Here is a 16,950-nt window from a genome sequence, read left to right as displayed (position 1 = left end):
ATCCGTGCATTTCCCTTGACAAGGAGCAAGGGAGTTGAAGCAGGGGCTCCGTCGCCAACCTACCCTGGCCTGCCTACCCTGGCCCTCTTTCGAGACACTTGCCGCAACACCAGAACCGACAGACCCTCTCCCACACCGACCTTTACATTTACAATTATCGACACTCATTCTTCCGTCCAGCTGTATTCCTTCTTTTTCTCTCTCTTTTACCTTGCTGCCCTTTGCCTCTGATTATCCGGTTTCTGGACTAATAGTTCCTGAAACGGGGGTGCCACTTGCATCCTGCCGGCCGTTTCTCCCACGACAGCACAGTCCCGGAAAAATTCGGTGGATTGCTTGCTCGGGAATAACAACAATAACAGCCCCAGCTCCCCGTCTCTTCGCCTGAGTATCAGGGAGCCCGCGTGACCCATAGCTCTTGTCACCCGTTGACGATTCTCCGATCGACGTTTCAGAAGGAACTCGGCTGCTTGGCCCACGATCATACAAACACATTGTATGCGGTCATTCAGTCGGCTGGAAACAATTCGCCAGATTCTGTCCACCTACAACTACAACTATAACAACAAACTCTCCAGCGGCTTACAGTCTCCCCGAGAGCTGCATATCATCCCAATAAGGACGCAACACAACAGGAATACCCACCACCACGCCACCTGAGTTGGACGACAACTCTAGTGGAAGCCGCAATGGCTGCACCCAGGCAATCGGCTTTTATGCCGACAATCAAATGTTCCCAATGCGGGAATGAAGTCGAGATATCAATGATGGGCGATCACATCTGTGGCGGACCACCTGCCGTTGAAGGTTAGTTTCCTCCCCCCAATCATATTTTCCGCTTCTCCTCCGGCTCTGTGCTAACAATGACCCAAGCGCCACCACCGCCCGCGCCTGACGTGCTGGGCGGCGCGTTTCGAAGTATGAAGGGGTATTTGGCTTTGGATCCGGGAGCAAAGCGGCAGCACCGCCGACGGTAGACACGAAAAGTGCCAACCAGGCGTATAAACCTGACCAATTAACCCCAATCAGCGTGTCAACAGGTAGCCGCGGCACCATCTCGCCCAAGACGCCGACGGGAAGGACCAACAGCACCGGCGGCGACGAATATTTCCCAGCAATTGCAGGTGCAAACTCGCCGTCGCAGGGCAATCGACCTGGTGGCTACGGCGGCTTTGGAGACGAGAATGAGCAAGCTTACGGCGGTGGATATGGGGCAAGCCCGCAGAAGCCTGCCACCCTACTGCAGCGAAAGATTGAGGGTTTGGCGGCCCCGGCTCCCTTGGAACGGTCGAACACGTCTACTTCATTTGGGTCCAACAAGCCTCGCGTGCCACGCAAAAACGGATATGGCGGATTTGGCCCCCCTCAGTCGGAACAGGGACAAGGAGATGAATTCGAGCCAAGACCGTTAGGAAACCAAAGGGCCGGGACTTTCCCAAGAGCAAACGAGGGACGGTCTGATGATTACGATGCGCCTGCTCGAGTTCCTTCTGCACCAGGCTCGCGCCCAGAACTCGCTCGTGCACCTACGGCACCTGCGGCCGGCTACTCGGAGCGGCCTGCGACAAGAGACAGGCAGAACAGACCATCGTATAACTCACGAGAGCCGTCGCAGCAGTCATCTTTGAGAGGTTCATACGGCCGTTCACAAGAAACGAGGCGGCACCCTTCGTCTTCGCTCAGTCCCTCTGATGGCTATATGTCGGGCAACCCGTATCACTCCCCATCCGTGTCTCAATCTTCGAGCAACTCGGGATATAGCCATAACTCACGCCAGCACAGCATGGCAAGTTCGAATACGAGCCCGGCCCGCTCCTCGACTGCCTCGCGGCGGCAAAACTCGGGGACGCAGGACCTTGATGACCTGATGAAAGACCTTGAGTCGTCGATGGATTCGTTGAACCCCAGGGATATGCGTATGCCTCCCTCAAGATCGGACTCGCAGTCCGATATGAGGAACCCGGCTCCTGCCGTCCGACCACGTATTGACAGCCTGCGAACGGCTTCCTCGCAAAGCATGGGCAACCAGCGACCAAGATCTCCCAGATCGCCACCATCGTCAAGACGGGAGCCATCATACTCCCAGCCCCAGGCACCATATTCCCAACCCGAAGCATCATACTCTCAACCCGAAGAGCTGTTCTCTCGGCCCCAGGCCCCATTCGCTCAATCCAAGCCCCAACGATCGTACTCTCAGCCCCAGGCACCGTTCCCAGAGGACCGCAGCCGCTCGCCTGGCCCGGCCCCTAAACCACTACACAACAGAGCCCAGTCGCAGGGCCGCTCGCGTGGCAACTGCAAGGCCTGCCGACTTCCTATCACTGGAAAGTCCGTTTCTTCGGCCGATGGGCGCTTGACAGGCAAGTACCACAAGGCGTGTTTCGTCTGCACCACATGCATGGAACCTTTCACGTCAGCCGAGTTCTATGTGCTCGATGATCAACCATACTGCGAGCGCCACTACCACAAACTTAACGGGTCACTGTGCGGCACTTGCAGCATAGGTATCGAGGGGCAATACCTGGAAGACGAGTCGACGACACAGAAATACCACCCTAAGTGCTTCCGATGCGGAGACTGCGGACAAGTACTTCGAGATGGGTACTTTGAAGTTGACGGGAAAGCATACTGCGAACGGGATGCGTATAGGCGGGTACAACCGAAACCGCAAGTGGCGCCGCCGCGCCCGCCCAGAGGACCAGGAATGATGGGACCTCCCCCCACCCCGTGGCGGACCTCGACCGCCTATGGGTATGGGCATGGGCATGGGCGGCCGTCCCGGCTACGGACCTCCCGGCGGCAACCGACTTGGGCCTCCTCCCCACTGGTGGGATGCCCGGCATGCCCAGGATGAACAAGCGCATGACGCGCCTGGGCATGTTCTAAAATATTCCGGCTCGGACCGATGCCGGAAACCAATCATTTCTTTTGTCCACGGACGGAATTCGATTTCTACCGCACATTTACAAATATACCCCCGCTCTCAGGGCGCTTGCATTTTCTTTGCTATGTTGGCGGGAACCCATCAGGGGTTCTCAGGACAGACTTGTGGTTCTGTTGGATACATTTTCTATATACCCAGTCATTGCTTTCAAGCCATACCCCTGACTGCGAGGCTTCACTTCACTGTTAGTTGCTTATGATATTACCTGCATAGCGGCAAGATTTGGTTTGGGTGGCGTGGGCGTGGGACCTCGTGGAGACTCACGGGGATTCTGGGACGGGCGTTGATAGGATACGGCGACCGTCCCCGAGACGAATGATGGACAACCTTGGGATTTATTGGCGCTGGATAGGCTGTATTTGCTGCTATGTGCAGATACATAGATATGAGCGCGAGGGCCCTGGCAGCGCGCCCACCATTGGGGCAGGTTTCTCCATGACAGCGACGGGCCTGGGGATGGAGTGATGGACGAAGTTGGGGGGAGCTGAGTGAGATGGCTCCTTAGACGATGCCCACCTACTTACTACCTACTACTTACTTTTGCATCATACCCCAGAATCAGAAAGATGCCTGTTTAGTAACAGACAGAAAACAACATAATGCGATACCTAAAATAACACCCTCCTGTCTTGATGCTACGTAATGTGATGTGTGCAGTAATGGCGGACAAACTGGATTGAATCGAGGATGATACCTTGGCCTGTTTCGTGAAACGAAACTTGAAATTTCTCCACCTGCGAGTGGCCTGTGATCTACGGAGTACACGACGTGTGAAAATACCTGCATACCGACCGGTCGGGCTAGGAAGAAGGAGCTGAAAGGTTTCGCAAATCATTTGTGACTGGTACTATGTAATGTAGGTTGCACAGTTGTATTGTGTTATTTCCGCCCAAAAGATAATACGAAGTGTTGCATCGCGATATGTGACCAGTAACCGTGACGTGGAGGCAAGGCAATGTAAGGAGTTTAGGGAGTTTAAGGGAGGTCAGAAGGTGAGATACGAAATTATTCCGGCTTAGTGGGGGTGTATTAGGGAATAATCAGGGGAACGCGTGTCCTGGCCACACCCAACACCGGGGTCGAGGGAGGCAGGAGGGCAACGCTAGCTCCCTCTCCAAAGCCGGGACGTTCCAACAGGATGGGGAGGATCGAGGCAGTGGTATTCCAGTATTCCAGTATTCTTCCCTTGGACCGTGGGTGTGTTCTGCTTGGGCGGTGGTCGGCTTACTGTAGGTATCCAATAAAATTACGTCAATCCAGTCTTTTCCATGTGAGTATTGGTATTTTCATCTTCAGGGGCTTTCTCTTGCTTGGGAAAGGTCAGGTATGTTTTTGCCCTGCGCGGTGGCGGTAAGCAAGTCAGCAATCTCCAATGGCTCGTCCGGTCCTGTCCACGGGGGCGCGCCCCAATCGGCTGTTGCCGATTTCGGGTCTCACGAGATGTTGTTCATTGGCTGCTGTCTTCTTCTTTTTCCCTTTTCCATCTCTGCCGCATCCCCCTAAAGAGGTTCTTGGGCTAGTTCTAGCTCTGGTGCTCTGGTGTTCTACAGGGTGGACTCTCAGGCACACACAGGCAGATCGGTAGTTCACTGCTGCACAACCCCTCCACTTTAACCCCTGGCGTTTCGTTTCTTCTGATTCTTCCTCCTTCCTCTCAATCAATGTGCCGGAGGCTAGCTAAGCTAGCTTCTGGTATGCATGTAGAGAATGAGGCGAAAGGAACTACTCGGACTGGAGATTGGATTTACCGCTCGGGTTGCTGTGCACACTTTGGTCCCGGATGAAGGGGCGGAGGAGGGAGGCGATGGAGGACTGACTATCAATCAATCAAAGCCCATTTGGTTGATTGTACGTCGTAAGTGAGTTGACGTGGCCAAGAGATCAAAGATGGATCTGGAGCTAGCTCCCTCCACTGGTCACTGGTGCCGTGTCACCACCGCAAGCCCCCGACGTCAAACGGTCAAACCATGTCTGTCGTACATTGTAGAGCCGCAGCTTGTGATACCGCGCCCGTAATTACATAACATTGCTTACAATCAATTATTGCCTACAGCAGGTGCATACAGAAGCAGGAGCCATCGAAAGGCTAAGGCTATTTGTCAACATGTAGGTACCTTACCCAATGTGAATACCTCACTCGATAGTTCTTCTGCAGGATTGGAAACCAATCCGGCCTTCTTGTCGACATGTCGCTGAAGCGCGCAAGATGTTGGAACCCCAGCTTCTGGGTCGCCCCTGCTTTTGCTTTGCCCTGCCGCCTGCCCTGCAACCCCCGTCACTCGTGGTCCAATTGCCAATGTTGCTGCCGTTGGCGCTGGGCTTTATCAGTTCATTCAATTGCTATGGGCCGATCTGCAACTGCTAAATAAAGGAGAGCAGCAGCAAAAAGTCAGGCCCCATTCTGAAACAACCTGCCTGGCCCATGACCCCTGCTCTTGGTCTGATCTTGTTCATCCACTCCCTCGATATTCTCCTCGCTGGTTCTGGCTCGGAGAATCTGGGGTCCTCTTCTTTGTTTCTTTGCATCTTCTACTTGGTTTGCTTTCGTCATCACTTTTTATCGTTGCTGTTTTCCCTCATCCACCTCATCACCGCTGACCTCTTCTCCTTCTTCTCCTATGTGCCGACAGCACTCTTCTACCAAACCTGTCGCCCATCTCTTCCTTGTATCGCTAACCCGACCTCCCTACTACCGGTTTGGCATATCCTTGCACAGCATACCTAATAATCTGGTGTCTAATCATCCCGACTCTCCTTAACTACACACACATACACACACCTGCTACCGTGCAGTGACGTCGAAAACTGGGTGATTTGCCTGGAGTTGATCGCCTGGCTTTCCGAATACAGCCCGTAGAATGGTATATTTTTACCTAGCATACATCTAAGCTTACACGATAGCTGCTGCAGCCGACGAGCGAGACCCTGCATACCCACCACGCGGCGCAATTGTCTCACATCGCTGCACCGGTTCTTTTTTCTTTTTTTGCTTTTTTCTTTATTTTTAGACGCCATGCTCGCCATACCGCGTCGTCTACGATCGAGACCGACTCGATTCCTCGCTTTCGCTCTCGTCGCCGTCATCCTCTTCCTGGCCCTGTCGCGGAGCACAGTCCGCGAATACGGCGCGGCGCAATGGCCGGCTAAGCTGGGGAAGCAGGCCCCCGCGACCGGATGGCCGAGCAAAGACAAACAGGGAGGAGAAAAGCCGGCTTGGAAGACGGAGATCGAGTCGACCGCCAAGTTCGAGCCCGGCGAGCCTATACAACAAGAGCCCCTTCCTCCGCCGGACCAGCCGCCGGAGAAGAGCGCTGAAGATCAGGAGCGAGAAGCGCGTGAGGAGGCCGAGAGGAACAAGCGCGCTGAGTTCGAGGCGGAATACTATTCCTTAGAAACGTAGGTTTTTCACTATTCGCATGGCAATGGCGCATGGTCCTTGGAACCTGGCGGCCATTCCTGCTTTTCTTCCCCGAGAAGTCACGGATGCAGCATACTGACAGCCGGTACAGCCAAGATGGAGCGTTCGCGATATACGGCAACACCATGTCGACATTGGCGAACAGGACAGCCAATAGGAAGCCGGCGCATGAAGCTGCGTTGAGCCCTGCGGGGCCCGTCAAGGGGATTTCTCAGAAACCTTATATCTTCAACCCCTATCCGGAATACAACGGGAAAGACTGGGTCGAGTCGAAGAAGGCCAAATTCATGCAATGCGACGGTCCTGACGGGTCCCTGTTGGACGACGTCAAAGTTTTCAAGGGCACTCCTCGCCTGTTCCCCAAACCGAGCTTTGGCAGCTACGACGTGCTGGATATTGACGGGGATTTGTGCTTCGAGAGAGACACCCGACTGGGCCCGTACGGCTTTCTGAAAGACGCAGACCACAAGAGGACGCAGGCCCAGTGGGATGCGATCAACTGGGGCCAGCTGCAGGAAAAGTGTGTTCACAAGAACAAGGTTCGCTTCCATATGCAAGGTCCGCCCAACTTGTTCATCGACTCGGTGTATGGGCCCCTGGACGCGCCGACTATGAGCGAGCTGCGGCGCTCGAGACGACCGAGTATCCTGGAAGATGCTAAGAAGCATAGCCACCGACGGAGACGAAGCGTCACCGAAGACGAACCGGAAGAGTCGGGTAAGCATGACAAACGCCAAGGAAGCACAAACGACAAGGAAAATGAGGAGAAGGAATCGGGACAGAAGCCCGTCAAGGAGCAGAGAACCGCCCTTCTCATCCGGACGTATACTGGAAAGACGTACAGCGATAACGACAAGCATATCCTCCGCTCCCTGATTTCGGAGCTTTCTCTACGTACTGGCGGCCAGTACCAGGTGTTCTTGTTGGTTCAAGTCAAGGACAACGACCTTCCGATCTGGGAGAAGTACGAAGCGTATCGAACAGTCGTGCTCAACAGCGTGCCCTTGGAGTTTGCCGACATGACGATCCTTTGGGACGATCAGGTTGTGAGGTCCATGTACCCGAAACTGGGTGCCGAACAGGCCAGCGTCCACATCGCCCAATGGTTGTCTGTCCAGCGATTTGCGCAAGAGTACCCGGAGTTCGACTACGTTTGGAACTGGGAGCTGGATTCCAGATTGACTGGCCATCACTACGATTTCCTCGAGAAGCTGGTCAGCTTCGCCAGGAAGCAACCGCGCCGTGGCTTGTGGGAACGAAATGAGCGGTTCTACATCCCTGCGATGCACGGCGATTACGATACTGACTTCAGGAGAGAAGTCGAGAGCCATGCCGTCAATGGGTCGGTCTGGGGTCCCCCCGCCCTTCCTTTCATCCACCCTATTGGACCCAAGCCTCCGGTGAAGATCCCCGAAGATGATGACTACGAGTGGGGCGTTGGCGAAGACGCGGATGTGATTACTCTGGCGCCCATTTTCGACCCGGTTGGCAGCGGCTGGATCAACTGGGATTTCGTATGGGGTTTCAGCGATGCCACACATGCGACGGTCGACGTACCGCGGAGGGTGACCATCATCACCCAGTCGCGCGTCTCCAAGCGCCTACTCGACATTATGCACGTGGAGAACCAACGCGGTAACCACGTCTTCTCCGAGATGGGCCCCCAGACTGTCGCCTTGCTCCACGGCCTCAAGGCGGTTTACGCTCCCATGCCCGTCTTCTTTGACCGGTCGTGGCCTACGAAGTCCTTGGCCAGATGGTTCAACGGCGGCCCGAACGGCGACGCCGGTGGCTTTGCGAGCGCTCAGGCGTGGGGCCACGAGGGTCGTTACAGTGGAAGCACGTGGTACTACCGTGCCAACCCGCCGCAGCGTCTGTACCTCAACTGGATGGGCTGGGAGGATACCGGCATCGGAGGACCCGAATGGGAAGCCAAATGGGGGCGCCCGTGTCTGCCGCCTATGCTTCTGCATCCCATCAAGGATGTCGAAGAGACGGAGCCGGGCTACGAGTCGGAGTCCTGGCTCCCTTATGATTGAGAAGCGAGAGGGCCGTGGATTCAGCTCGAGCCGATGTCCGAATGGACTCGGGAGCTCTGAGCGAGTGGTGTGGACGAGACGCTTTAGCGCCTCGCGAGCCGCGCTACGCAATGCCCGCCTTGGGGCATTCTGCACTTATAACATATCAGATCAGGAGTTCACTACGGGGCGCTATTTCGCGAGAAAACCCGGATTGCTGGACAAAAACCGTGACTCGCGGGTAGCCCTGTGGAGTTATGGGAGAGGGGGAAAGGAGAGGAAATCGAAAGCTTGGATAATGCTGTTGGATTAGGGAAGAAAAAAGTCCGCTTGTGAAGATTAGGGGGGTCGTCGTCTATAAATAACTGTAAGGCGTTATCGGAGTTTGTGCCGGGGGCAGCCGCTCGAGAGAGTTCAACAGGCTTCCTGGCTCCGGGGCGGGACATGATCATCAGCAACTCGAGGGAGAGATTGCCAAGAAGGGAAATGTAACTTATGTAGCCAAGGCAACGAAATGGACAAATAAGCTTCGTATCGTATAGACAGTTCTTCTGAAGACTGGGGAAGAAACTTACCTTGTTATATCGCCAATCTGCCAGTTGCGTTGATTTCGTGTTGTCTTACACGGGAAATTGCTGACAAGGCTTCCGACTGCCGTTTCGAGACAGTGGTCAGCGGAGGATTATGCCCAATCGTACGTAGCCTTATGAATGGGCCCCTTCTTGGATCTCAGGTCCACCTGATTCTCATCCCGCATCAGGCCATAATCATGGACCTTGCGCGATGGATGCGAGTGGCATGATGGATGCCTCCAAACGGGCTACCCTGGAACTAGTTGCTTCTGGATGAAAGTCACGAAATGCCGAAGCACATGGCTTGTGGATCGAACACTCGCACGCAGATGTATGGAACGTGAAACTGGGTTTAAACCCCTATCATCGTTGTTGGCGCCTTTCATTCGTCTTCCGCGGATCAGCAAAGGATCTGACCGGCTGGCCCGGCTGGCAGGGCTGGGTCGCTGGGGCTAGCTATTCCTCAACCCGTTGGGGGCCATGTGCACGATGCGTCCAAGTCATTACAGGAATCCTCCGCCCATGTGAGGTACGCCCAATAGAAACGAGACTTGGCGCGGCGCAGCCCCCAAACCCCCATGTCTCTTCCCGTTCCTGCGCCCCCATGGCAGAGTAGAACAGAAGCATCTTTGGGGGCTGTTCCCGACAACAGAGCCGATCTGAGCCAATCATGTCGGCCGGCAAAAGCAATTATCAACAGCGGGCTGAGGCTTATTTGGGAATCCGTCGCGACACACTCTTGCCTTGGCGGGTAGGATCTCGTGCTGACGGCTGTGTTTTAGCTGGCCCAGACAGGGGTTCGGCATGGCATAGCAGGGGCTATAACGAGAATAAGATGAGCTGGCTTACTTGCTTACATACCCCCGGCCAGCCGTCGCGGGAATTTGTGGTGTGTGTGTGTGGACGACGACGGGCTGACATGCTATCGTGCAGGGGGTATTGGCTGTTCTGATTACGAAATGGGCTCGACGTTTTTCCCTTTTCCTCGTCTACTCCCTCCCACTAAGAGAAAAGAGAAGGAAAGCGACTCCATCTCACTCGTTGGTGACCAGCTGCCGCCTACACGGGTTGAACTAATCACGTTAACCCACTTTCAGAGAGCAAAGACTACTATACGAGAAACATGGACGATCTTGGTGAGCGATTGACTAATATGCCCTTTACTGCCGCGTGGGGGGTCAACTCGACTTACTAATGTCGTCCTCCTGAATACTAGACAGCATCATCACCGTCCCCAAGCTATCCGGCAACGGCGGCGGCTTACTATGGCCCCGGACCGGAGGGACAGGAGGAGTGGAAGAAGAAGCGTCACTATCGCCGCGGGCCGCCTCGTCGTCGTCGCCCTGCCCCGACGCCAACAACACCAAGATCGCCGACTCCAAGGGAATGGAGTACAACCTGCTCTGCGGCATCAGCATCATCGGCTCCGACCTGGGCTCCCCGGCGCCCGCCGACAGCCTCGCCAACTGCCTGGACCTGTGCACGAAGACGCGGGGCACGTGTGCCGGCGTCACGTACAACGGCACCCACTGCCACCGCAAGGACTTCGTGGGCCCCTCCGCCATCAAGAGCAGCGCCTCCCTCTCCTCCGGTGGAGGGGGCCACGAAGACGACAACAGCGCCGTCGCCGTCGTCCCGGCCCCTTCGAAGGCGGACTGCAACAGTCTCAAGTCGTGTTACCAGTCCTCTTCTTCCTCTTCCTCTTCAGGCAGTGACGGCAGCAACGGCAAACAAAAACAAGAACAAGAACAACAACAACATGGCTTCCAAATCTACTGCGGCCAAGACTACAAGCGCGACGACCTCTCAAAAGTCTACGCCGCGTCCATGACCCAATGCCTCGACGCGTGCGCCGGCGCGTTCGCGTCGCAAGGGTGCGTTGGCATCGCGTACCAGAGCGGCAGCCGCGGGAACGGGGTGCTGAACTGCTACCTCAAGAACGGGTCGGATACGAAGTACCTCGTCGACGGGCGGGGGTACGACACGAGCGCGGCGTTTATGCTGTCGGAGTCGACGAATGGCGGGGTTTGTCCTTCGTCTTCTTCGACTTCGTCCGGGGAGGAGGCGCGGGAGGGGATACGGGGAAGGATAGTAGTGGTAGTTCGGCTGCTGCTCAGCCTACGACGACGCCTCCGCCCTCTTCATCGGCGTCGCCGTCTACGGGAACGGCGGCGGGGACGATTGCGGGTGCGGCAGTGGGTGGTGTTGCGGGTGTCGCCATCCTGTGTTTGCTGGTCTTCATGCTCATGAGGCGAAGACAAAAGAGGAGGACGGGGGGCAATAACAGCGACATCAACAACCATAATGGAAGTGGCGCGGCGCCGAACCCGAACTATTTCCAAGTGCCTTCCCCTTCCTCTCAGCATGTACCACCAGCCGCGCCCAACAGCAGCAGCAATTTCTCCAACTTCACCGAGGGCTATATCGTCTCGAATCCGTCAAACGCCATGACACAACAACAACAGCAACAGCAGCAACAGCAGCAGTACTTCCCGCAACCGCCGCACCAGCAACAATACCCCTATCAGCAACAACAGCAGCAGCCCCAGAAACCCCCGGAGACGTTCGTCCAGTCGCATTACGAGGTAGACGCCTCGCCGCGCGCCGTCGAGGTCGAGGCGCCAATGGACCGGCCGACCGAGATGGCGGACCAGAGCGTCTGGTCGAGCCACGAGCCGAAGACGTTGACGATGAGGATGAGATAGGAAGAGGAGGGTGAGCCGGCAACGGCTAGAGTAATAAGGATGGAGATGCTTAGAGAAAAGGGGTCCCCGGATCAAGGGATGATAATGACATTGTAAATATTACTTGTGCTACCTAGCTGGATGACAGGACAGTGGATAGATAAGGTACAAAATTGTATATGATTACCACAAGCCGTTCTGAGGCTGTTCGTTTGCAGGAGTGAGTCCTGATGCCTCTACTGCCTTGGAGCGCTTAATTACATGGCAAAGGTTGTACCTGGTAAGGTGAGTTGAATATTAACCAGCACGTCAGTAGAGCGGCGTACGAGTGCTGAAGAGCACCTCGGCCAAGACAACTCCCACCAACCAGTATCGAGCCGGTATATTATACGAAAGTCTTCCGGCGTGTCCTGTCCGTGATGCCTGGCAGCGGCTCAGGCTAACGGAGCAGGTTGGTATTCACACATTGCACATATGGAAACATAAATATGGGAAAGAGCGGTATCCCCAGGCAAGATGAGCATCAAAGTCTTGTATTCGCACAGCCCCTCAAACGAGGACGACGTTTGATAGCGCGAACTATATACAACCGCGTACCTCGTCAGATCAACCTAGAAGACAACCTCACCCCATCTCGACCAATCCACCACTTCACGCCCCAAAACCCAAACATCTTCATCCTCATCTCCCAATGCAAAGAGACAGCCGGGTAAACCCAGCCAACCTGTACCCTACTTGGGATGTTGTTGCGTCCAATAGCTTATGCCTGGAAAGACCGGGCGGCCTTAGCACCCTTGGCGGCACCCTTGGCGCCCTTGGTGCCCGTGGTGCCGTCAGTGCCCGTGGTGCCCTCGGTGGCGCCGGCACTGGTGGCGGGGACGGGCGTGGCCGTGCTGGAGCCGTTGGCGATCTGCATGGCGATGACGCCGCCGAAGGGGCCGGCGCGGTTCGAGTTGGCAATCTTGACCAGGCAGACGTTCTGCAGGTCGCCCATGGTGCCCTGGCAGGTGGTGCCGGCGGGGATGTCGAAGGCCATGGGGTAGTCCTGGTTGACGTTGGACGCGCGGCGCATGATGACGTCCATGGAGCGGGTGAAGAGCTGGCCGACGCTGCGGACGCGCGGGGGCCGGATGTTGCCGCCGCGGCCGGGCACCTGGGTCGAGGCCTGGAGGACCTGGCCCTGACTGAAGGCGCCGGTGCCGGTGGGGTCGATGACAGCCTGCAGCGGGCCGGCGCCGTCCGTGGTGACGATGTGGAAGGTACCCGTGAGCTTGCCGCCGTTGGCCGAGACCTGGGGCAGCGTGTCGCCCGACTGGGCCATGGCCTGCTTCATGCCGGCGACCGTGTTCTTGCCGCCGTTGGTGGTCTTGCCGAGGCCGTCGGTCTGGATGTTGGTCCTGCCAAAGACGGTGGTGTCGACCTCGGTCACGGCGTTGCGGCCGGGGCCGGGGACGACGCCGCCCATGATGCCGAGGCCGGTGCCGTTGCCACCGGCATCGCCCTGAACGACGGCGACCTTGCCGTGAGCGGCGACGAAAGGCGTAGCAGCCAGGGCGAAGATGAAAGTCTTGCAGTACATTTTGGCGGTGGTAGAGATAAAGGTAATCAATAGAAGCTGATTAGAATTAATACGAATCTATCGTATAGAAGCAAGAAAGAATGGATAAGACCAAAGTGAGCACGAATCAATCGTGGTCCAAGGATGCAAAGAAGAAAGTGAAGAGAAGAGAAGCTGGTAAGACTACTTGAATAGATGCTGATGCTGACCAAAGAAAGAACGAGGAATCACTCGGGATCTCTGCCGACTTATATGCATTTTCGGGCCGCCGCACCTGGCGATATCTTGTCTGCTAAACGTAGGCACGCCCCCATGGCACACCAGGGACAACAACGCCACTCAAAGAGCAACAGGGATGACGCCACCCGTGGATGAGATGGAATTGTTCCATGCGATTCAAGTGCAACTGTACATCGGCTCTGCCTGTGAAGGTATCACCAAGCGTTCAATAAGGTAAATTCTTCCCGAACCCACTAGAACCGGAGACTTGGTAGAGTACCTTGGAAGAGTACCTTGGATGCGCTCGGTGACAGTGACAGGGCCAATCAAACGGTGAAGACTCAAACATGCTTGTTTCGTGCCTTCAGTCTTGAAGGCCCAACAACAGACCAACAGGCCAACGAGATGGCTCTCTGTGAATGTGATGTTTTCAGACTTGCGAATAGCACACCTTGTATCGTGATAGCCTTGAACCTTCTCTGCACAGATCTTGAAGACCTCACATCAGACTAATGCAAGTGTAGCCGCGGATTGGCCCGCGGCTAGGGTCAGAGAAGGGTCAGAGACGTAGCTTGGCAAATCTTGTTCATCCAAAGTGTGGGATACGTCTCTTGAATACACGAACCAATCAGTGGGCATCCCGCTCTGGACCGTATCTACGACCCGACGCCATGGGACTGTGGCGCCTGGAAGATGGCCACCAGCCAGCCAGCCGACTATCCTACCCGGCGATGCTACCTGCTACCGTCCAGTTGGACTCCTGGCAGGCTCGTCAGCACCCAGCTTACCACATGCCAACCAGTGGCTCCATGGCTCACTGCAATAAGGAAGCATCGAGTCAACAGGTCAGGCTGGCGAGTGCGGAAAAGCCATGAGACGAATGTGCGTACGCACCAGACAGACAACCGGCAGAGCAACTTTCGCCATGGCAAATCTGCAACAATGTTCGTCCATGCTAGGCGTGCCGAAACCACGAAGTGCATGTAAAGGGGCTGCACGATACCTGTCTCTTCTCTGGTAACCCTAGATGGGAGGAGAAGAAACGACAAGGAGCTTCCTAATACCGGGAGGTTAGCTTTAGATGGAGTGAAAGAACCAGTTTCAAGTTGAGTCGGTATTTCGTTTCGTTGCACTATCCGCGAGGCAGAGGATGGCCTCGCCTGAGAGCGTTGGCTTCCTCAACAGCCGATGATGGTGGCAGGTCAGCAGGTTGAGGCGACGATGCAGCAATGGGAGAAAGACCCAATGGCATTGAAGCTATCGTCGGAAGAGATAGCGTTCGTACACCTCGCATATGTTTCCAAGCTGGACTGCTAGAATGTATATTCGACAGGCGTGACATATTCATCCGGTCACTCTCGCGCTGTGGCCTCCTTGTATATGTGGTAGTTTTAGCGAAAACGAAGGCGTCACGGGCCTCTTGAAGCACAGGAAAGTCGAGACGACCCGAAACTTGTTCTGATAAACACACGATCAACCATCGCAAATTCATGGGAGGTTTCAAGAGCAACCCAAAGGATGAGGAGCTCGCCATGTTAGCCATGTAGGGCGACGTGTTTCCGTCTCAGCATCGTTGATCGCTAGGTTGCCCAGCTTGGGAAGTGATAGCCTTGATGTCCTGTGCGCAAGATTGAGTTGCGATCCAAACAATTCCGAAGATTGAGTCTGCAAGGTAAGTAGCCAGCCTGACAACCTGCGAGAAGATGACGAAGTTGGTGTGCAGTTTGACAGATGCGGAAGAAACCCTGAACAGAAGGAGCTGTTGCCGATCGTTTACCAAGTTTCAGGAACAGTCGTCAGGCGCAAGCGACTGCGGCTTGCTGGGCACACTGCAGACTGGACTGTAGAACCAACCCCACTATGAGTCCGGAGGTTGAAGCTACCCAAAGTCCCTACCTAAGGTCAGTGTGGGACCTACCCCGCCAAACAACCGCAGCTACAAGCTATCGATAATCCCCGTCAGGCAGAAGCTCTCTGAATCGATTGCCTTTGGAAGACGACAAGGCTGGAATCATTGCGTCAACCACAACGCCTTTCGTATCGTCACAGCAGCTTTTCTGGCATTCGACTTACGAAACAGCATCTCTACCGTCGACATGGCTTGTGCCCAGGTCTCCGAGGCCATTGCCCAGGCCGGCACCCTGCCCGACAACCAACAGCCCGCCGCCTTCGAACAGCTCCTCAACAACCTGAAGACCATCTCGTCGCCCCAGACCATCTCTGACGACTTCCGGGCCATCCTGCAGGCCGTCTTCAGCGGCTCCATCGGCATCGTGCTCGTGCGCGCCATCGTCTCCCAGTTCGTCGCCACCCTCAAGAGTTTCGACAACGCCGACCTCTGGATCGAGGTCGGCCAGTACACCCTCGCCCAGCTCTCGGCACAGCAGTCGACCTACCTGGACCAGGCTTCCGAGATCTGCGAGCTCATCGCCGACGGCCACGAGCAGAACGAGGACAACCTCGAGGCCGCCAAGGTCCTCGCCGAGATCCCCCTCGACAGCTCCCAGCGCAAGGTGACCAACGAGGAGCGCGTCAAGATCTGGGTCCGCATCGTCCGCAACTACCTCGAGATCGACGACACCACCACCGCCGAGACCTACCTCAACAAGCTCAAGAACGTCATCTACACCGTCAGCGACCCCGCCCTGAACCTGCACTTCAAGCTCTCTCAGGCGCGCATCCAAGACGCCAAGCGGGCCTTCCTCTCCGCCAGCCAGGCCTACCACGAGATCAGCTTCTCTCCGGCCATCTCAGAAGATGAGCGGACGCATACACTCGGCATGGCGGTCAAGTGTGCCATCCTGGCACCGGCCGGCCCTCTCCGAAGCAGAGCTCTAGGAAGACTGATCAAGGACGAGAGATCTGTCAACCTCGAGGAGTTTGGCATCCTGGAGAAGATCTTCTTCGACCGCTTGCTGGTCCCAGCTGAAGTCGATAAGTTCGCCAAGGAGCTCGCGCCTCACCAGCTTGCCACCACCTCGGACGGATCCACAGTCCTGGCCAAGGCTGTCGTGGAGCACAATCTGCTGGGCGCCTCCCGCTTATACAGCAATATCGGCTTCGAAGCCCTGGGCGTGCTACTGGGTCTTGACGCCGAAAAGGCCGAGGACACCACAGCTCGAATGATTGAGCAGGGCCGACTCGTGGGAAGAATCGACCAGATTGACCAAATCATCTGGTTCGAGGGTGGCGAGGCCTCCGGAGAGAAGGGCAGTGGCAGAGCCGAGATGACCGTGGGCAAGGAAATGCGCAGATGGGACACCAATGTCCAGGCCGTGGCAGAAGAGGTTGAAAACATCACTAACGCGTTGCAGCGGGAATTCCCAGTAAGTCTATGCTCAAGTGCTCATCTTTTTATTTTCAATCCAACTAACTCCTCCAGGATTTCGTTGCTGCAAACCTTGTGGTATAATACTAGCTAGTTGATGAGATAATGATCATGAGAACTGGATACAAGGCGTTAAAGGCGTATGAATAGGCGGCTCAAAAGAGAGACTCCCCCCGAAGAAGAAGAGCCAAAGATAAACTCCATTACTC

The 16,950-nt window shown here is 55.8% G+C and overlaps 6 protein-coding genes across 6 annotated transcripts; 5 read left to right on the top strand and 1 right to left on the bottom strand.

The window, feature by feature from the left end:
* Positions 1-767: 767 nt before the first annotated feature.
* Positions 768-2,886, top strand: PG997_006499 (uncharacterized protein; the record flags this gene model as incomplete). Its single annotated transcript, XM_066810814.1, has 4 exons — positions 768-807; positions 874-973; positions 1,030-2,587; positions 2,650-2,886. The coding sequence occupies 4 exons, from the start codon at positions 768-770 to the stop codon at positions 2,884-2,886; spliced, it is 1,935 nt and encodes a 644-aa protein (XP_066669737.1).
* Positions 2,887-5,957: 3,071 nt separating this feature from the next.
* PG997_006498 (uncharacterized protein) lies at positions 5,958-6,344 on the top strand (the record flags this gene model as incomplete). The annotated part of the gene is made up of 1 exon (XM_066810813.1): positions 5,958-6,344. One exon carries the CDS (start codon positions 5,958-5,960, stop codon positions 6,342-6,344), a length of 387 nt encoding a protein of 128 aa, XP_066669736.1.
* A 143-nt stretch (positions 6,345-6,487) lies between these two features.
* On the top strand, positions 6,488-8,401 carry PG997_006497 (uncharacterized protein; the record flags this gene model as incomplete). Its single annotated transcript, XM_066810812.1, has 1 exon — positions 6,488-8,401. One exon carries the CDS (start codon positions 6,488-6,490, stop codon positions 8,399-8,401), a length of 1,914 nt encoding a protein of 637 aa, XP_066669735.1.
* A 1,674-nt stretch (positions 8,402-10,075) lies between these two features.
* On the top strand, positions 10,076-11,657 carry PG997_006496 (uncharacterized protein; the record flags this gene model as incomplete). The annotated part of the gene is made up of 3 exons (XM_066810811.1): positions 10,076-10,088; positions 10,169-10,981; positions 11,149-11,657. The coding sequence occupies 3 exons, from the start codon at positions 10,076-10,078 to the stop codon at positions 11,655-11,657; spliced, it is 1,335 nt and encodes a 444-aa protein (XP_066669734.1).
* Positions 11,658-12,396: 739 nt separating this feature from the next.
* Positions 12,397-13,215, bottom strand: PG997_006495 (cell surface protein; the record flags this gene model as incomplete). The annotated part of the gene is made up of 1 exon (XM_066810810.1): positions 12,397-13,215. The coding sequence occupies one exon, from the start codon at positions 13,213-13,215 to the stop codon at positions 12,397-12,399; it is 819 nt and encodes a 272-aa protein (XP_066669733.1).
* Positions 13,216-15,509: 2,294 nt separating this feature from the next.
* On the top strand, positions 15,510-16,825 carry PG997_006494 (PCI domain-containing protein; the record flags this gene model as incomplete). Its single annotated transcript, XM_066810809.1, has 2 exons — positions 15,510-16,739; positions 16,796-16,825. 2 exons carry the CDS (start codon positions 15,510-15,512, stop codon positions 16,823-16,825), a joined length of 1,260 nt encoding a protein of 419 aa, XP_066669732.1.
* Between the last annotated feature and the right edge of the window lie 125 nt (positions 16,826-16,950).

This window comes from Apiospora hydei (genome assembly GCF_038363865.1).
Source record: "Apiospora hydei strain CBS 114990 chromosome Unknown utg000005l_segment0_segment0, whole genome shotgun sequence".
Classification (NCBI taxonomy): domain Eukaryota; kingdom Fungi; phylum Ascomycota; class Sordariomycetes; order Amphisphaeriales; family Apiosporaceae; genus Apiospora; species Apiospora hydei.
Note: the sequence above shows the minus strand (reverse complement) of the source record. Positions and strands in the feature narration are given on the sequence as shown.